The sequence below is a fragment of the Cololabis saira genome, chromosome 2, assembly GCF_033807715.1.
Source record: "Cololabis saira isolate AMF1-May2022 chromosome 2, fColSai1.1, whole genome shotgun sequence".
Lineage (NCBI taxonomy): Eukaryota > Metazoa > Chordata > Actinopteri > Beloniformes > Belonidae > Cololabis > Cololabis saira.
Genome location: NC_084588.1, coordinates 25,653,476 through 25,674,458, shown reverse-complemented (window position 1 = coordinate 25,674,458; position 20,983 = coordinate 25,653,476). Strand labels below are relative to the sequence as shown.

Genomic DNA, 20,983 nt, shown 5'->3' with positions numbered 1-20,983 from the left:
TCCTGCCCTCACACAACACCTGGGTACCTGCACTCAGTAAATCGACCATGAGCATCTCTGTATCTTCTACACTCAAATGTGAAGTCTTCTGTCCAGCAGCTACAGATTGGCTCTGGATCTGTTCAGAAGAGCAAAGGCCTGAAAACACCAAGACACAGTGGCTGGAGTGGAAACTCTGGCCCCATTGATATGAAGTGTGAGTAACAAACACAATTGTCACAAGTGCTTCTTAGGAATTAAAATGACCTGTGTAAACTTGGACTAAAAGGTGTCATGCTAGAGTTGTGGTTAGCACTTTCAGCTCACAGATAGGAAGTTCCTGCTTTGTATTTCAGCTGTGGCCATTTTGTAGAGAATTTGCATATTATTCATGGATTTTCCCTGGGTGTTACAGTTATATATGACACCAAGAATAAGCTGCTGCTCACACACAGCCCTGAATAGGATGAAGTGGGTTTAAAAGATGAGTTTAAAAGATGAGTGAGACCAAAAGATGAATTAGACCAGTTACCAATTTAACCTGCAATGTGTCTGTGACATGACTAAACATTTACAATAAGTAAAATAGGCCAACAGTTGATTTGATTTTTTCAACAGTTTGTTTTTTTATGTTTCAAATCTCATATGGTCCCTGAGTAATCTTTCTGAACTGCACCAAGCTTTCATCATTGGGATCATTGTTTAGGTGAAAAGTCCCGTCATTACTCGCTGTCAACATAAAAACTGCAGCAAATGTGGGTTAGTGAGTTTTGGAACTCATTAAGCCAAAACGTAACAATCAGAGGCCTTAAAACAAACTAATGTCAGTGGTAAATGATTCAAAAACTCTCACTGCACAGTTTAAAAGAAATGTGAAATGAGTGATTTAGATTTTTATTGATTGATTTTATTTCATTTATTTCATTTTCCTAACCTAGCTCAAGTCCTGACTTGGGCTTTGATTAGATTTGTACAAAAAATAAAAAACGTGTCTCTATAGATTTGTATAAATAATATTTTTACATATATCATGTTTTTAAATGTTACATAAAATCCTGTTATTATTATATGTATCTCAGTACCAAGTATATTCTTAATGATTTAGAACAATTAAAAGAAAACAGTGTCTTTATAACCTCACCTTCTTACATCACAGTTCACCGTGATCTCCAGATTTTACACCACACACTTGTGTCTATAAAAATGTTTATGTTTGAAGCATCCAGCTGTAATTAAATCTTAAAAGAGCACTGAAGTCCCACAAGGGAACAACACCAAGACACTATCCAAGAAGTAGAAGCCGTCACTGCACTCGTCAACTCAGTGGAAGTGACATCAAGTCTACCAAAGCCGGGGGGGAAAGAAAAAGAGCACCGGCACATAAGGACATTATTTTAAACTTAGAAATCCCAAAGCACTAAACAGAGAGGAGAAGGAAAAAGAGGAGCAAAAATGTGGTCATCCTGTACGTGGCAGGAGTGTCTGAGAAACTGAGAAGGATCTTCTCCAAACACAACATACCTGTCCACTTCAAACGTAACACCACTCTCAGATGAAAACTGGTTCACTCAAAGGATAAAACATCCAAACAGGAACTGAGTAGTGTTGTCTATGCAGTCCTGTGCAGAGAGGAGTCTACAGAGCTTTATATCAGAGAAACTAAACTGCAATTCCGCAAATCGCATTGCACAACACAGGACCACCAGCTCATCGGGCCAGTCCATCTGCATCCCAAGGATAAGGGAAAGATGATAATATACATATTTTGGACAAGGACAGGTAGATTGAAAGTCTAAAAAAAGAAAAAGAAAAAGAATCTATGTCCAACGGAGAAAAAAAAACATTTCAGGAGGACTCAAATTACACCCATCAAAACCCTGCAATGCAGCCTTGAATCTCTTACCTTGGCAGTTTCAAAAGTATTTACACCTTGAGTCATGTGGCCGGAACCAGGTAAGCAATAGACAAGAAGCGAGGGAGGGTCAGTGATTTGCACCTGTGGAAGTCCACAACAGTCTATGTGGACGGAGGATGCTATCTGGATGGAGGATGAAGTGTCTTCAAGAACAAAAGAAAAGGGACTCCAGTTGCCTCGTTTCAAGCCTTTGAGATTTACCATGACCTGGATACCTGAAAGTCTACACCAATATATGGCTTTGCAGCTCGGGACAAACACCCTTGCCATGGTTGCGGCAGTATAGGAAGACAATAAGGATACGTGCAGACCTCACTGAACTCATCAACTCATGGACAGCAACATTAGGTTCATCAGAGAGGATGCAACAAAACCACAAGCTGCCATTCTTGAAGTGTGCTGTATAAACGGAGGAGGATGGAAGTTTTAATATGAATACACACAAACCAGTGCCTGCTTTGTTTTATTCACACCACCAACTGAAACACAAACTATCTGTTATAAGAAGTTTACATCATGAGGTTGAAAACGAATAGGAAAAACAAAAGGAGCAGTTTGGTTTAACCAATTGTTTGAAAGAAGAGTAAAAGCCATCTCTTTCACATGGTTAAACAGAGGATAACGACTCAGATTTCATCTATTAAAACACCTACAATGCAGCTAGTCTTCAAGAACAAAAGAAAAGGGGACGCAGCTGCCTGTTTTAAGTTTTGATAGATGGCTTAGAAGCCCTTCTTTCAGACATGATGGTTTCAGACATGATGGTTTCTCCTTTGTCCTTTGACTGACTCCAAAATAAACTAAAAACCCTTTTTCAATCTGGAAACTTGGCTTATATGAAATTGTCTTAGACTTATTCAGGGGGATTTCTGTAGCTGCTTAGTTATTTACAAAATCTGTGTTTTGTTTCAGTTATTGTGATTGTGTGCTGGAGGTAAGAGATGCTTTGAGAGCCACGTGTGAGGCAACAGAGATCAATCATGAAAGAATGTATTAGATTGCTTACTGAATGAGCAGTACTGCCATCTAGTGGTCAAGATTAGCTGTTGCGTATTCTTTTTTTTTCTTAATGAAATCGTTTACTGTTTATGTTACTCAATATGTTACTGTTGTTATGGTATTTTTATGTTTTTACTAAAGAAGTGTACAGATGACACTAAGTTGAATACAATATTCCTCCTTCAGGTTTGTCCAAGTAAATCTAAGTGCAGCCGTGTTTCCACCTTTAATAAAACATGGCTGTGTCTCAAATTTCCAAAATGACTAATTGAAATGACCTCAAATCATATTGTAATTCTCAGGATTATAATCATTGTAGGTTCCAAGGTTAAGAGGGCAGCACATACCAGGTCAAAAACACTAAGCCAAATTCTAATTAACTTGAGACACTGTATAAAATAAAAAAAAATAAATACAGAATTCAACAATTATTCAAATCTCATAAACCCATATTTTATTACCAATAGAACAAAAACCACATATCAGATGTTGATACTGGGACATTTCGCAATTCCATGTAAAATATTAGCTCACTTTGAATTTGAAGTCAGCAACACATCTCAAACAAGTCGGAACAGGGTGATGTTGTATAACATCCCCTCTTCTTTTAACAACTATTTGTAAGCATCTGGGAAGTTAGGCAACCAGTCGTTGGAGTTTAAGAAGGGGAATGTTATCCCATTCTGGTCTGATGCAGGATTCTACCTGTGTAACGGTCCTGAGCCTTTGGTGCTGTATTTTTAATTTCATGTAGCGCCAAATATTTTCTATTGGGGAAAGGTCAGGACTGCAGGCAGGCCGAGTCAGCAGCTGGACTCTTCTCCTGCAAACCCATGCTGTTGTGGTGGAAGCAATATGTGGCTTATCGCTGTTTTCCTGAAATATGCAAGTCCTTCCCTGAAAGAGATGTTGTCTTGATATGAACAAATGTTGCTGTAAAATCTACATGTACTTTTAGCATTGCCTTTCCAAATGTGTGAGCCGCCCACGCCAGACGCAGTAATGCAATCCCACACCATCAGCGATGCAGGCTGTGGAACCAAGCGCTGATAACAAGCTGGATGGTACCTCTCCTCTGAAGTCTCCAAGACACAGTGTCCATAGCTTCCAAATAGAATTTCAAATGTTGATTCATCAGACTGTAGGACAGTTTTCCAGACCATTTTAAATGAGTTTTGGCCTAGAGAAGATGAAACATCAGTTTTTAATGCAGTGATAGCCCAACGATAACAAGCATCTCGTTTTGACCTTCGGCCTTTGTTTCTTGTGCACGATTCCTCCTGATTCTCTGAATCCTTTGATGATATTATACACTGTAGTTGGAGACATCTTTTACATTGAGGAACATTTTTCTGAAATTATTCTCTGTTTTTTAATGCAGTTTGTGGCACATTGGTGAACTTCTGCCTATCTTTACACCTGAGAGGCTCTCTGAATGCTCCTTTTATTCCCAGCCATGTTACTGAGCCGCTGCCATTTAACCTAATTCGTTGTCAAACGCTCCTCCAGCCTTTTGTTACCCCAGCTCAAACTTTTTTTAGAAGCTGCTGTCAAATTCAAAATGAGCTAATAGTTTTGAACAAATGGCAAAATTTCAAAATCTGTTATGTTCTATTGGGAATAAAATCTGAGTTAATGAGATTTGCAAATCGTTGCATTCATTTTTTATTCACATTTTGCACAGCGTCCCAACTTTTTTGGAATTGGGGTCATAGACTGAAAGTGAGCAAAACATCAGAAGTCAAAAAGGAACATTGCTCTCTGAAAAATATAGAGACCAACTGCATCAAAAAAAAGAGAGATAATATAGATGCAGGTATAGCCCCTGTGTGAACCTGTGAGCAGGAAAAAGATATGCGGAAACTTGATGTTGGGCAAGTGTGATGTTTGACAACCGCAGAGCTCAAGACTTGCACAATAATAACAGCAACCAGATCAGTGATAAACTACACACAGGTATCGGACTCCTGCAGCCTGATCATGAACCCAAGACTTTCTGATTGGCTGGGTTGTAAAAGGAAGCTTGTGGCCGTGTTTTTTTTCTCTCTTTTATTAAATACGGTAATGTTCTTTTGAGTGAGACAGCTTTAATATTTTTTCCGGTGCTAAACCTCAGTCTTTTACAGTGATTTTATCATCTTGCCTTGTTTGTTACCTCACGTAATGGTGCAAAACAATAAAAATGAACTGAATTAACAAATCATGTATTTAACACAGTATTTTAACACATGTGGTGCTTACAGGAAAAAACATATTTTTATTGCACTGAGAATTCAGTGGGAATTTAAATAAGACATTGTTTTTTTGCATTTGTTTCTAAATATGCTAAATATTTTCAGTCAAGACCGAAAGTTGTTGTTTTTTTTTTATTAAATCTAAATCCATATGGTTTTCTGAAAAACGATGTCCACTGAAACCACTGTTTTCTCAGCTTCTGCAGAAACAACAAAAATTTGGATAAAAATTACAACTTAAACCTTCTGTTTTTATTGTAAATTACTGACTGGGGGATTGTAACGTAATCTGAGGTCATGTTTATCCACAGTTAAAATACAAGGTCTTGATAATGTCAATGCAAAATGTGTCTCACCGCCAGCAATTATGACACTCTCCCAAAGCTGCATATGTCCTGGAGACAGATAACAGCACACCCCTAAAAGAGGCACCTGCTTTTACTGTCAGCGATTAGTGGAAAGTTTCAGTTTAATGTTTGTTATGTAGGTTATGAAGTTGGTTTGTTTCTTCTAATCCTTTTGGTTAATCACAAACCACAAATAACACCCCACAAACAGAAACTACAGGGAAGCCCCACCCAGTTGGGTGAGAAGAAGGGCCTGCCCACCTAGGTAAGGAGGAGGCTTGAGCTCAGTGCAGGGCCCTCCTGTTGTTGGCAGAGGGAGAGCAACGCCCAGGATTGACCTAGGTCGGAGCACTGGGTGATAAAAGGGGGAAAAATCAGGTGATAAAAAAATATATATATATTAAAAAAAAAAACACAAATATAAAATACAAAATCAACACACAAATGAGTTGGTGCAGATGAAGAAAAACAGAACACGGTATCTACAGAATGAAATAGTCTATAATAGTGTAATATATTTTTATTTGATCATTTCATGGTCCTTAGGAAAAGTTAATTAAAGCAATTTGGACTTGGAGTAAATTGCTTTTTATGACAGAAGTGACATGAATATTTTGGTCATGTCTGCAAATGCAAGTGAAAATGTGCGTTGCAATCAATACAGGAAAGAGAGAGAGAGAGAGAGAGAGAGAGAGAGAGAGAGAGAGAGAGAGAGAGAGAGAGAGAGAGAGAGAGAGAGAGAGAGAGAGAGAGAGAGAGAGAGAGAGAGCGATTGTTATTAAAGCAGATAGCCGACACTCCTTCTCTTTACGTGCTTCCCTGTTTCTTCAAGACACCAGCCAGGTAAAGCAGGTAAGAAGCAAGCTCTGTAACTGGCATTCTAATGATGTGAACCTGCTTCTTTAACACCAATTTAAGGTTGCTGGCTGTAAATAATGCTGTCTAGACTTGTTGGTCAGTGGGTTAACTTTGAATGTAGTTTTGGCACATGTTACCTGAGACCTGCTGGGATGTGATTACTGACATGTGAAGGTGCATACAGCTCCACACAGACAGCACTGGTCCAGATGCACATTGAGGCAGGACATTGTTGCTGCCTGAATGAACAACTAACAGATTCCTTTTGCTTTAATCATCATGATGATACAAATACTATGGGCTTACACATGCTTTCGTTAGTAGTTGTCAGGGAGATTAAAAAAACAACAAAAGATTATAACGTGTGGTGCCAAAAGGCAGCACTGCATTGTTCAGCAATTAGGATTTAATGATCATTTTGATTGCAGAATATCTAAAGGAAATTATTAATAATAATATTTGTATCTGAAGAAGACAGATCTCAGTAGTCAGAAACAGAGAAGGAGGAAGGAAATTTGTGGTGACATGATGGTTTTTTCTATGTAGACATTTACTTCCATGCATTTAAGGCTCGTATGGGGCTAGCTCCTGATTACATAGCTGACCTCCTGACCCCATACGAGCCTGAACGCACCCTGAGATCCTCTGGTGGGTCATTCCTGGCCATTCCTTGGTCCAACTTAAAGACCAAGGGTGACCGGGCCTTTTCTGTTTTAGCCCCTCGCTTATGGAATGACCTGCCGGAGGAAATCAGGGTAGCTAACACACTGTCTTCTTTTAAGTCACTTTTAAAAACTCACTATTTTAGACTTGCGTTTAACTGTTTGTATTATTTGTCTGTTTTTATCTCTCAATTGTGTCTTAATATTGTACCAATTGTTTGTTTCCTGTTTTTAATTGCATGTAAAGCACTTTGTGACTTGTTTTGGAAAAGTGCTCTATAAATAAAGGTATTATTATTATTATTATTATTTGAGGCTCATATGTGCAACCCAGATGAAATAATGGATTTTACAACACTTTCTGTTTCGATCAAGACTTTCCCTACAAAAAAAAGAAAGAAAAAGTAAATGGATTTATTTACTGTGTTTCAGCTCAACTTCTGCTTCACACCTCTTCAACGGCTAACATGAATGTGAGCCAGGCACCGAGCCAGCTGCAGAACTCCAGCAGTACTACCTGGCAGGAGGACGCTTCAAGGGGAGTACAGATTGCTGTTACTCTGCTCGTATTCCTGGTGAGAAATACTATGCAGTAATCCATAACACTGGCATCACACACACAGTAGGAGACACTGAAATAAGGTATTCAGTTGTAGGGGGAATCTTCTGTCTACATCACTAAGATCAATACTGCACTATATGTGTGGCTGCAGCCAGCTGTTGCTAACCAAAGCTGGTGTGAAACTGTAAGTAGAGAGAAACAGGGAACCTGGTAAAAACCAGAATTAGGAAAACTCAACCAAACCCACTAGTGTCATCTCTTGTGTTTGGGATTTTTTCTTTAACTTGCTGTTTATGTCCAAGAATTCAAAATGAGATATAATTTATCTCTATACAAGCCATACAACCATACAAGTTACTAGCTTTATATAAATTTCAACAAATTTCAGAGTATGAATAATATTCAACCCAAACATGAAGCTCTACTATTCAGAATAAATACTGTTAGTTTAAATTGTGCACATAAATCTAATGTCTGGCCTCCTCTTCTTGGTACCTGAAGGTGGGCGTACCACTGAACGGGCTGGTGGTTTGGGCCCTGGGACTGAGGAGTCATCGCCACCTGGTTCGCAGAGGCAGCACCGAGGAGACGCGTGCTGCCAGCAGCTTTCGGGTCTACGTCCTGAATCTGGCCGTGGCTGACCTGATCCTGCTCCTGCGGACCCCTCTCATGTTGGGCTTTATTGCTTACAACTACAGCTGGCCTTTCGGCGGTGTCTTCTGCCGCCTGATCATGTTTCTGCGAGGCCTGGGGCTGTACGCCTCTGCGTTCCTGCTGTGCGCCGTGGCCCTGGAGCGCAGCCTGTGCCTGCTGAGGCCCGTGTGGGCCCGGCTCCGGCGGCCCGCCTGGGCCGTTCCCCTGGCCTGCTGCCTACTGTGGGCGCTGGCCGTCATCCTGTCCGCCCCCTACTTCCACTTCGCCGTCCTGAAGGATTTCAAAGGGAAACACTACTGTCTTGAGAGTGGAGACTTTAATGCGGCCTTGTTTGTCACGGAAACGATTGCAGGTTTCATGCTGCCCCTGCTGGTGTTCCTGGGGAGTAACCTGGCCGTTTTGATCAATATTAGGCACGCAGTTCCTCTGACACCTACATCTTCCTCCCCTTCAATGACACGCAAGCTGAACAGAATGTACCATGTGCTCTTCTTCACCATGCTCCTCTTCCTCACCTGCTGGGTTCCTTATTTTGTCTGTCGTTTCATTTTGGCTCTGGCACGAGAAACGCATTTGCATTCTTCAGCCAATGCTGGAAAATACATCTCTCTGTACTTGGTGTACATCAAGAGCGCTCTCAACCCTGTACTTTATGTGTTTGCTGCCAGAGGACTGAGCCGGGCCATCAGAAAGTCACTTGTCTCCACTATAGAGCGACTTTTCAACGATGAAATCTCTGAGTCCATACGAAGAAAGTCGCTCAAGAACTCAATGGCCGAGAGACCATCAGTGGTTTAGCATGACTTATTATAATAGCTATAACGTTGCTTTTTATTTGTGGAAACTGCTGTCCTTTCTCCACACCAGGGGCGTCAATTGGGTATGGCAAGGTATGGCAGCCGCCACACCTTTGCTTCAAGGGTTAAATGTAAATGTTTGTTTTTTTAAATACATTTATGGAACAACTACAAATGCAAATAAGAACAACATGATCGACTTCACTAGTTATTATACACTGCAAAAACTCAAAATCTTAACAAGAATATTTGTATTATTTCTAGTTAAAATGTCTAATTTTTAGTCTCATTTTTTTTTATTAAGACAAGACTCTAAAACAACCATTTTCACCTGTTTCAAGTAGATTTTCACTTAAAATAAGTAGAAAAATCTGCCAATGGAACAAGATTGTTTTGCTTGTAATGAGAAGATAAATCTTGTCCCACTGGCAGATTTTTGTACTTATTTCAAGTGAAAATTTACTTGAAACAGGTGAAAATGGTCAAATAACAAGTTATTTTTCTGGTAATGACTCTTGTTTTAAGTTTAATGAGATTTTTTTACTAAAAATGAGACATTTTAACTAGAAATAAGACAAATATTCCTGGCAAGATTTTGAGTTTTTGCAGTGAGCGAGACTGCATTTGAAAAAGTTCAAATTTTCATGACCACACAGATAAGCTACATAGACTTCTGTGATGAGTATTTGCTGGATGTGTTGATTGATACTCTAGTTAAGTTCTGGGACTCGTAACCTTGCCATACCTTAGCTTTGACTGAATTGACGCCACTGCTCCACACCCTATCTACCGACGAGCCAATACAAGCTGTGTAAATAAAATTCATGTTACAGTAGCCTACTAGATTATAAAGCACTTTAAGCCAAACGTGTAAAAATTGTGAAGAAAAGTATAACTTTATTCATATATATTAATAAAAAAGTGATTCTGAACCATGTACATTCGTAACAGATTTCAGTAACAAGAAGTAATAAACATGACGGTACAACAAACGAAAGAGGAATAAGGATTTTTGTTGTTCACCTTCAACACTGGGTGCTTCAGCTGCTTCTTTGTTGGCAGCTCTGTAGCAGACGCGGCTTTTCATTTTGTGTCCAACACATTATAGAGTAAATCACAGTCCTTTTGAAACTACAGCTGTCGCCTTTCGAGTAGGAGTGGCAAGGCACTTTGTTGTGCAGCGCAGCGTATCCTAAACATTACTTTCTACAAGATCATCTCAGTTTGTACCAGTGTGTTCAACAGGTGGATCTGGGGACTCCCTCTAATCGGGTAACCGTGGCACCACCAACACTTTGATTTAAAGATAGAGTCCCTATGATTTGTCAGAAGGAGGTGATTCATCAGTGCCTCAGGCAATGTTTCTAGTGTCAGCCAAGAACAAGACACGGTTTCTGTTTGGGCATGCTGGAAGCTGGGTCATAGTCATAAATTAATTCATGATATGTCTTGTCAGTGGGAAGGAAACATGGAAAAAAAATATTTGCCAAATTCACTATGTTAATGTTACATGAACATCAGTTTCCTCACCCTAAGGTGACATTTGTTACATGGATTCCTACAGGGAAACACACCTTTACGCCTGAAGGAGTCTCAGTAAGGACCTTTAAGAAAGGTCTAGTGTCTTGAATCAAAGCTTTCTAAATGGATACATGTTCCAGTTCACATGTCTCAAATTAGTTTATAACTTACTGGATAGATATTTCTTGCTGCCATCTGGGAGGAGATACAGACTCATGAAAATAAGGACAAACAGACTCAAACATAGCTTTTATCCAACAGCAATAACCACTCTTAACAAAAACAGTAGCTAATGTGCAATAACAAAAAATGATTGTATGCTGATGAAGGTTCTTCTCTGTGACGTGTGTGTGGAAGGGTGAATGTATCTATCTATATATATATACACATACACACACACACACACACTACCGTTCAAAAGTTTGGGGTCACCCAAACAATTTTGTGTTTTCCATGAAAAGTCACACTTATTCACCACCATACGTTGTGAAATGAATAAAAAATAGAGTCAAGACATTGACAAGGTTAGAAATAATGATTTGTATTTGAAATAAGATTTTTTTTACATCAAACTTTGCTTTCGTCAAAGAATCCTCCATTTGCAGCAATTACAGCATTGCAGACCTTTGGCATTCTAGCTGTTAATTTATTGAGGTAATCTGGAGAAATTGCACCCCACGCTTCCAGAAGCAGCTCCCACAAGTTGGATTGGTTGGATGGAACTTCTTGCGTACCATACGGTCAAGCTGCTCCCACAACAACTCAATGGGGTTCAGATCTGGTGACTGCGCTGGCCACTCCATTACCGATAGAATACCAGCTGCTGCTTCTGCTCTAAATAGTTCTTGCACAATTTGGAGGTGTGTTTAGGGTCATTGTCCTGTTGTAGGAGGAAATTGGCTCCAATCAAGCGCTGTCCACTGGGTATGGCATGGCGTTGCAAAATGGAGTGATAGCCTTCCTTATTCAGAATCCCTTTTACCCTGTACAAGTCTCCCACCTTACCAGCACCAAAGCAACCCCAGACCATCACATTACCTCCACCATGCTTAACAGGTGGCGTCAGGCATTCTTCCAGCATCTTTTCATTTGTTCTGCGTCTCACAAACGTTCTTCTTTGTGATCCAAACACCTCAAACTTGGATTCATCCGTCCACAACACTTTTTTCCAGTCTTCCTCTGTCCAATGTCTGTGTTCTTTTGCCCATCTTAATCTTTTTCTTTTATTGGCCAGTCTCAGATATGGCTTTTTCTTTGCCACTCTGCCCTGAAGCCCAGAATCCCGCAGCCGCTTCTTCAGTGTAGATGTTGACACTGGTGTTTTGCGGGTACTATTTAATGAAGATGCCAGTTGGGGACTTGTGAGGCGTCTGTTTCTCAAACTAGAGACTCTAATGTACTTATCTTCTTGCTCAGTTGTGCAACGCGGCCTCCCACTTCTTTTTCTACTCTGGTTAGAGCTTGTTTGTGCTGTCCTCTGAAGGGAGTAGTACACGTTGTAGGAAATCTTCAATTTCTTAGCAATTTCTCGCATGGAATAGCCTTCATTTCTAAGAACAAGAATAGACTGTCGAGTTTCAGATGAAAGTTCTCTTTTTCTGGCCATTTTGAGCGTTTAATTGACCCCACAAATGTGATGCTCCAGATTTCAATGTGACCCCAAACTTTTGAACGGTAGTGTGTGTGTATATATATATATATATATATATATATATATATATATATATATATATATATATATATATATATATATATATATATATATATATTTATTTTATTTGTTTTTATTTCATTTTATTGATTTATTCTTCAGTTATTTCATTTTTTATATAATGCGCTGACTGGAGAGCACTTTTAATTTTGTTGTACAATGGTGATAATGACAATAAAGATCTATCTATCGATGACCCTGGAAGCATGAGAATGAGCTGAATTTGCTGCAGGATGCTAATCTCTTTATGAATCTACCGCACCTATCACGTCACCAATTATTACTGTAGGAGCACACCTGGTCTTTTATTCTTATCCGTCATCCATCAAACAACAGCCCACATACTTGAGATTTTTAGATGAGACGTGTTTGAAGCATGCATTTGCTTTGAGTCAGATTTTCAGTATGAACATGCAATTGATCTCTATTTCCACTTGAATGGTACTTTGCAGAAACAAACAGCATGAATTCAAGTTTTCTGTGCTGCAAGTAGAAATGAAACACAAACAAAATGGAAAAAAAACCTGCACATGTTTAGGCAAGAAATATTAAGCAATAGGTGAACACTTTTAATTAATTCAACGCAAGGCTGAGATTTGGTTTACTGCCTCTGAAGTAGTTGCACCTCTGCTCAGTAGGTGTAAGAGCTGATCTGCGTTTTTGCGTGCTTGTAAAAGCAACATGTGAGCATCCTGGAAATATTTCTGTGAAATGGGGGAGAAATATCCCCCGTGTTTCCGGCCACTGGTTTCACAGTCACTGGCAGACATGACCTTTCTTAACCGGGACTGAAGAAAACAAAACAAAGTCAGACGTAAACCATTATGTCTTTTAAATACTTAAATAAGTAAATAAATAAAAAAACCTAATTAAAATAGCAATGTAAATTTTAATAAGTCAGAATTCATAGTTTAAAAGTAATAAAAAGGCAAGTTTACTTGTATAGCACATTTCATGTGCAATACAGTACAAGTGCTTAGTTTACATAAAGGATTTAAAAAGATTACAACACACAGACATTGCCACATACAAAACATGTGTACATTTTCCTGGTAAATGCAGAGGAAGTGAACATTTTCACAACTTTTTCACCAAAGAAAAATGAACGAAGCTAACGAACGAAACGAAGCTATTGTGCAATAAGTACACCTAACTCAAGCACATAATAGGTATTGTTAAAGTGTGTTCTGTGCAGGACTCGTGCTCACCTCCAATGTCTCACTGTTGTGTGGAGGGAAAGGGGAGGAGTTTGAGAACAGTTTGATCTGTCAATTTCAAAATCTGTATGAACACAGGAAGTACAAAGTCTGTTAGTTTAATCTTTAATCTCACATCATAACCGCATCAGAAAAACTAAACCTCTTGCTTTCATACATATACAAAAACAATAAGTAACATTTCTTGTAAATGTGGATTTCTCTAAATACATTGTTAGATGTTGCATACAAACCACATTTAAGCATTCTAACCAACCCAATATGCAAATAATGTCTAGACTCAATTGCGTATAAGGTTTGTGTGGAGAAATGCATTCGGCCACTTCCGCTCCCAAAGTACTTTAATTCTGAAATACGCGATGATGAAATACTACCGACTTAAGAAACATTATTAAATACACTTTGTGATCCGCTGCTGCTTCCACCTGCCTGCGTGGATGTCTGCTGTGTGCTTGCTGCAGACATCACCATCATTACCATTTCTCATCCACATACCAATCACATTTACCTCATTGTTCTAAATTAAAGTGTGTCACTACACAAAGTAATGATGTAGGATGGATAAAAAATAAAAAAAATATTTTTTTTTTACTTCGACATGCTCATAGTAATAGTTTTGCACCTGTTTAGCCTTTTCCTCTTCGTCCTCCAACTCATTTTTCAACATACTGCACGTGTGCTGTAAAGAAGTAATCTGCTCCTCCGTCCTCTCCAGTGCACCGCAGACAGCCTTCAAGTCTTCCTGGGCAGCCAAACCACAAAAACATGTTATCTAACACAAATATATCCTTTTCTAAGAAACAATAGAGCTATTTCTCTCGCTTGGCCTCTTCTGTAATCAGCGTTAAAAGCTTTCAAGCTCTAGCGAGTTCAACATTGCGTAAAGATAGAAGGAGATACTGTAAATGCGCCAGGGCCAAATAGTTAATATTATTCTGATCTAATTTTGTGACAAACGCAGAAACCAAAGGTTCATCCAAGACATATTTTGATTTTCTGGACTTAGGCCGCTGCAAGACAGGGGTGTGTTATGAATTGGTAGTCACTTCAGAGAAATCTGATCAATTATTTCTTATAAAATGTGAATATTTATTCTATTAAGCTACACTAGACTATTAGACTATTCAACTAATTAATAATTTCTACAAATCAGTGCGATTACTTTTGATATGTGATCAATTGTTTAATTAGAAACGACTTTAAGACTTCCTGTTACAAAACAGCAAGTCCTGTAATCTGAACAGACCAACAAACGGCAGACTCAGCTTGGGGGTACATTCAAAACAGAAAAACATCAGAAGGAAATTACTTTTAGTTGTACTGGATTTTGGTGGATAAAAAGAGCCAAAAGACTAAAATGGTTAATAAATTGTGCAACTTTTTGGATAAAGTGGTTCTATAAAAGAATAATATTTATAATAAATAAATCTGAGATCATTCTATGGCATTGGCTTATGAAAGTTGCAGACAAACAAACATTACAATCTAAAAATACCTGTTGGCTCTTTTTGCATTTGTACTCAATCAAATCAGCAGAAGCCCATAAAAACAATGGTCATGATATGCAAAAGGTAAAAGTTTTAAGCCAAGGGGACATGTGATATTGATTTACTTATGTTGCTTAACAGTTATAAACTATACAATTTAAAACTGTAAAGATCAAACAGAAAACCAGGAAAATTCTTCTTTTGGAGTATTTTTGGTTAATTTTGGTCGACATCTATCTGAATCATCCTACAATGTTCTCACCTCTAGGGACCTCAGAGTCTTTTTTCCAATCGCTAACTTCTCTGTCTCTTCTCGGTGGCGTTGAAATACATTCACTATGCCTTTCCGTTTCCGCACTGGTACTTTAAGCTCTGCACACTGAGCCAAAAACCTGAAAAATTATGAGAAAACATAGGAGCAGCTCAAAAAAGAAAAAACGTTTTTTTACAGATTACAACTATGACATTCCTTGTTCCTGTGTTGATGTTTTTTCTTCGATAAATAGTTTGCATATAATTTTTGCATATAATACAAAAACGGAGAAAAAAAATCTGAATCCGATAGAGCTTTAACTTGCATTTCTAGATGGTATGGGGAACTGCATTTAGACAGTGATTTCTGGAAGTGTTTCTGAGTTCATCCAGAAATGTCCATAACAGAATCGTGCCTGTTTTTAATGCAGTGCCACCAGAAGGCCTTAAGATCAGATCAGATCAGATCAGATCAAGCACACACAAATTTCTCCAGATTATCTGAATCTTTTGATGATATCATAAACTGTAGATGATGAGATGTTCAAAGTCTTTACAATTTTATACTGAGGAACTAGGCACAGTTTTTTTTCCACACACTGGTGGACTAGTTGTCTTCTTTACTTCATCTAAAATGCTCTATTTACATGTCAACATGTCACTGACCTGCTACCAATTAACGCAATTATTCTAGAGGTGGAAATGGTAATCACTAATTTTCAGCATTTGATATCTTTTCTACATTTTATTACGAATAAAATATGGGTTCATTAGATTTGCAATGTGTGATTATTTACATTTTGCTTAGCTCCCCAAGTTGTTTCCATTAGAGTTGTATGCACACAAGTATCATTGCCATAAGTGCACACACAAATGCAAGAAATAAATACATGTGTATTTTTCAACATTTTAACTGCTGCATCCTCACCTGCAGTCCCACCCCCTGACCCCCCAGTGTCTGCTGTCTACATCAGCTTATATAGTTATCTCTCCAGTGCACTAGCTGGCCATTGTGTCTCTCCTTTCTCTGTTCTTCATTCTCTCCATTTTCTCTTTTCCTGCTCTACCCAACTGGCCTTCGGCAGGAGGGTCCCCCCTTATGAACCAGGTCCTGCTCAAGGTTTTTTCCCTCTTAAAAGGGAGTTTTCTTGCACTGTTTGGCTTAAGGTTTTTCTCCCAGTAGGGGAGTTTTTACCTGCCAGTGTTTATGTAATAATTGCTCGGGGGTCATGTTCTGGGTCTCTGGAAAGCGCCTAGAGACAACTTATGTTGTAATAGATGCTATATAAATAAAAGCTGAATTCAATTGAATTACATAATGCATGTAGCTTGTGTAAACAACCGATATAATAACTTTCTTTAATAGCTGCTGCAGGTAGATTTCACTAATAATCTTCAAACAACTTAAACAGAATAAGAACTGTGCAATATGTAAAACAGTAATAATAGCAATATTTTTAAATATCTTAACTGTAATTAAATAAATGCTACAGTTTTAATACATTTCCTGCACCACCAGCAAATTATAGTATTTTTTTATGGAAGTGATTAAGTTAAAAATAAAAAATCCCAGGAAATAAACATACATGCATTTCTTATACAGCACACTAAGTCAGACAAGTAATACCTTTTTTCTCACATGGTAGGCCTGTTAAAATGGTAATTTTTTGATAAATGCTCACTTATTTTTCATCATATTCAGATGTTCCTGGATCTCTTTCTTCTTCGTCCGGCTCAAAGAAAGACTTGTTCTGTTAACAGAGAAAAGAGCCAGCGTTTTCTTTTCAGTGTTTGTCAATATTGATTCACTTCAAGCATAGTCTTTGGAAAACCTATTAAAGCCTGTAATGGGTGACAGGTTTAACAAAATGTTGTTGTTTTTTTTAATGTGACACTAACATCTTAATCAATGAACCCCATGACGGTTAAATCAGAGTTTTTAGTTCAGTGGTGGGACAGCAAATGAGTAAGTTCAAATCACTCATCTGTGGAAATGATTACTTGAAAGAAAAGAAAAAGCTGAAGTCACAGTGAAAGCCGAATACCATGATTCACCGAAACAAATACTAAATAAAGAGCATTGATACATCACAGTGAAGCTTAAGAATTATATTCAAAAGCTGAATGGACTAGCAAATCTACCTACGATGATGTAGAAAGTGCAAATTGAAATTGAAGAAAGAAAGAAGAAGTGATTCTTACATGTACTTTGACTTTTTGTTTCAGTGCAGCAGACAATGTGAAACCATGATATTTCATGTTTTTTTCTCATCAACTTTAGTGCGTTTGTTGTTAGAGGTTTACCACTTTGTAATGTTGCCAATCTTTCTCACAAGACAAATTATATTTTTGGCATTGGGGATAACAAAATTAAGGATTTCAGCTGTTAATTTGGCATGAAAAGCAAAAACGTATTCATACCAAATGGCAAGGAAATTAAGTCAGATCTTTTTTTTCAAATGTTTTCAAGTCTTCTCCAATGTTCAATATCTTCTCAACATTTCTCATTTTGGGTTGTTCAGTAATCGAGTTGTAAAAAAAAAATCAGGGGGGATGGTGGATTTTATCATATGGGGACAAATAATTTGTGCTGATTACAAATAATATAATATATTACAAATAATAGCACTGACCAAAACAGTTGCAGAAATACTGCAGGAATGACATAGCAGCAGTTAAATGCAGCCTTCTATAAGCTTTAAATATCCACTGGGCTTACATCAAATACATCAAAACACAACAATAAAAAACAGTTTCTGAACTTATCAATATGACTCTGTCCTTCACAGGATAAGTAAAATGGATCACTGCAAAAACTCAAAATCTTAACAAGAATATTTGTCTTATTTCTAGTTAAAATGTCTCATTTTAGTAAAAAAAAAATCTCATTACACTTAAAACAAGACTCATCACTGGAAAAAACAACAATTTTCACCTGTTTCAAGTAGATTTTCACTTAAAATAAGTAGAAAAATCTGCCAGTGGAACAAGATTTTTTTGCTTGTAATGAGAAGATAAATCGTGTCCCACTGGCAGATTTTTCTACTTATTTCAAGTGAAAATTTAGTTGAAACAGGTGAAAATTGTCAAATAAGTTATTTTTCTGGTGATGACTCTAAATGTTGAAATAGCAGTAAAAACACATTCATTGATGAAATGACATAAGGGATGGAAAGGGGGATGGCAGTTTTACAGGGGGGATGATTTGGACCGTTTTTATTTCAGGGGGGGATGCCATCCCCCCTCATCCCCCCTCATCCCCCCTCAACTCCAGTACTGCGCTTAACTCTCTTTCTCTGAGAAGATTTCCTTTTCCTGATTCTTAACAGAATTAACCATGAGAAGAGGAGAGACTTTCTTTCCGGGATAAATCGTGAATTTCTGATTATATACCCAGCAGTTTTATGGGGAACAGAAACTCACAGTATGGCCATGTCCAGTATGTTCTCAACAGCAGTGATGGCGGAGCCCGGCATCGCCATACAGTTGTTCTGAAGTCTCGTCTTCTTGGAGACTGGATGTGTTACTCCTTCAGCCATCAGTAACAAGATCGGCGTTAGAAACAACATTAACGACAAACCCTTTTACAGTTTTCAACACTAACTCCATCAGTACTGACCTCTTCTCTTGTGAGCTGGTTTTAGGTGGTTATCATCACCTTGCTCCTGGTCGGAAAAAAACCCATAATTGTCGTTTACAGAAAATGTAAACCGAGTGGGAGAGCGGTGTTCACGACATGCAGTGAGATTGTCTCTACTTACCTGATTCGGTTTTCCTTCTCGAGGCTTTTTTGATTTGTTTTTCCGATTTGGAGCTTTTAACGGGGCTCGACTGGAACCTCTCACAGGCTTCATGTCGTGGACGTAAGTTATACTAAATTACCCAAGCAACAGTAAACGCTTGTGAAGAAAAAATACAAGTGAAATGGTAATTAGACAGAAACGCGATGACATACGTATTTAAAGTCTAAAAAATACGGTTTTAACTGCCGTGTTTTATTTTCGCGCTGTTGTTTTCGAAAGTTTTTGACACAATGCACATGCGCACACACTAGGTTACGTTGGTACGTCACTATGGGGTTCCGGCTCCGGATACTTTTTTTTTAATTAGCATACATAGATATATGCCTAAATTGGTCATGTAAAAACATGATGTTCACGTTATGGTACCATTTTATGACATTTTTATACGTTTATATCAATCAATCAATTAAAAAAGAAAAGAAAATCAGATATATGCCACATTCGAGAATGACCGTATCATCCCCGGCCCAAGATGGCAGCCGTGTTGACGCATGTGACAACACGGCAGCCATCTTGGGCCGGGGATTCTGACAGCAGTCAGACCGAGTTTCGTGTCCGACTCTGCATCTGACACCAAAATACCAGACTTTTGGGGAGGAAATATGATGAAAGATGAAGAAACACAAAAAACAAAAAAACAAAGAATAACATTTCACAAGTAAGAAGCATTTTTATATTATTTAACTATCATGAACATGTTGAACGTGATGTATCTCAAACATAAATTAAACTAGTTTATGTCAGGATTAGAAAACAAAATATTTTTTTGTCAGTAAGACATCAGTAAGATGTTGAAAGTAACATTTGGCAATTAGCCATTGTATGTAATTGTGCAAAGAAGGCCATGTTATTCCTTTTTTTTCTTTTTTGTCTGCATATAATGGTAAAAACCTTAAGCATATGCTTCAGGCTATGTTATTCCTAAATTATCTATTACATCAGTTTCATGGCACTAGCTTTAATGTTAATTGCTAACGTAAGTTATGTACCTGAATCGTAGCAATATAAGGATGGAGAACTGTTCAGATGGACTCCTTTTGTGTTCAGGTTCCCAACAGATGGATGGAGGAGGCAGGTAGGAGCAGCAGTGCTCAGGAGCAGAGACTGCACCGCAGGACTGTTCAGTCATCTGCAGCTGTCCTTTCACACCGGAGGACTTTGACAGGAATGGACAGTCAACTTGTTTAAAGGAAGGAGTCATACCATCAATTTTAAATTGTCCTGACCATCTTTGCAAAGTTAGTGTCATGACAGTTTCTCACATAATCATATTTTTCGCAGTGCCCACTAAGTAATAATAAAATACACTATTAGAAGTTGTTCCTTTTTCAATTAACTCCCATATAAACATTTAAAATGTTAATTAGTGTCACCTTTCTGATGTTAAAATGCACAATTTTATTGAGAGATTACTTTTTTTTTTAAACATCACATGATTGAGTTATCCTAAAATACCAGAATGATAGAGAATATGTATTACTCCACACTCTGCAAATGCAGACCAACAGCTTTAGAAAGATGATCTGCAAAGTTGTGTTTCAGGGATATTAGATTAGTTTTTCAGAGATTTTAATTTTGTATGAAAAGGGTAGAGGGCTTCGTTTTGGGAGTGTTTTGCTACATTTTTAATTTAGGCATTTCTTTTATTTGTGAGTATGTGTTTAAATTTTTTTTTTTGTTTGTTTTTAACTCATTTCTATTTTAATCAAGTCTTTGCTCTAGTACCGTTATTTATCTATTTTATATACAGTTTATTTTATATTCATCAGTTTTTTTCATATTACTCTCAGCAGCATCCTTATAATTTATCTGTGTATTGTAGAACTAATTCAGTATATGTATGTGATATAAATAAAATAATTCATTGTATGTTGTATCATAAATATATCTGACATTTATAATAAGACCAAAGGCTTGACAATCGGTTGAATTGAATTGAGTTATAGGGATTTTAATCGTTGATAGATATCTGTGTTGACTAATGC

At 37.9% G+C, this 20,983-nt stretch overlaps 2 protein-coding genes across 3 annotated transcripts; one reads left to right on the top strand and one right to left on the bottom strand.

Moving 5' to 3' along the window:
• The first annotated feature begins 6,298 nt into the window (after positions 1–6,298).
• Positions 6,299–9,246, top strand: LOC133420312 (C5a anaphylatoxin chemotactic receptor 1). Its single transcript, XM_061709985.1, has 3 exons — positions 6,299–6,326; positions 7,427–7,569; positions 8,058–9,246. Exons 2-3 carry the CDS (start codon positions 7,462–7,464, stop codon positions 9,006–9,008), a joined length of 1,059 nt encoding a protein of 352 aa, XP_061565969.1. The 5' UTR covers positions 6,299–6,326; positions 7,427–7,461; the 3' UTR covers positions 9,009–9,246.
• Positions 9,247–12,805: 3,559 nt separating this feature from the next.
• Positions 12,806–19,220, bottom strand: cenpq (centromere protein Q). 2 transcript variants are annotated; one of them, XM_061741673.1, is made up of 8 exons: positions 18,957–19,220; positions 18,815–18,860; positions 18,619–18,724; positions 16,878–16,946; positions 15,206–15,335; positions 14,079–14,198; positions 13,448–13,520; positions 12,806–13,027 (listed from the first exon to the last, which is right to left on the bottom strand). In XM_061741673.1, the coding sequence occupies exons 1-7, from the start codon at positions 19,047–19,049 to the stop codon at positions 13,458–13,460; spliced, it is 627 nt and encodes a 208-aa protein (XP_061597657.1). In that variant the 5' UTR covers positions 19,050–19,220; the 3' UTR covers positions 12,806–13,027; positions 13,448–13,457. The 2 variants fall into 2 exon arrangements, with proteins under 2 accessions (XP_061597657.1, XP_061597653.1); XM_061741669.1 differs by lacking the exon at positions 12,806–13,027 and having other exon boundaries at positions 13,101–13,520.
• Positions 19,221–20,983: the final 1,763 nt, after the last annotated feature.

What these genes read in the sequence shown, in the direction of transcription:
- LOC133420312 (XM_061709985.1), top strand. Translation starts at nt 7,462, where the DNA reads ATGAATGTGAGCCAGGCACCGAGCCAGCTGCAGAACTCCAGCAGTACT. An exon ending in TTACTCTGCTCGTATTCCTG is followed by an intron (nt 7,570 to 8,057) that starts GTGAGAAATACT and finishes TGGTACCTGAAG; the next exon opens with GTGGGCGTACCACTGAACGG.
- cenpq (XM_061741673.1), bottom strand. Translation starts at nt 19,049, where the DNA reads ATGAAGCCTGTGAGAGGTTCCAGTCGAGCCCCGTTAAAAGCTCCAAAT. An exon ending in GAGAAGGAAAACCGAATCAG is followed by an intron (nt 18,861 to 18,956) that starts GTAAGTAGAGAC and finishes TTTTCCGACCAG; the next exon opens with GAGCAAGGTGATGATAACCA. An exon ending in CTGAATATGATGAAAAATAA is followed by an intron (nt 15,336 to 16,877) that starts GTGAGCATTTAT and finishes ATAATTTTTCAG; the next exon opens with GTTTTTGGCTCAGTGTGCAG.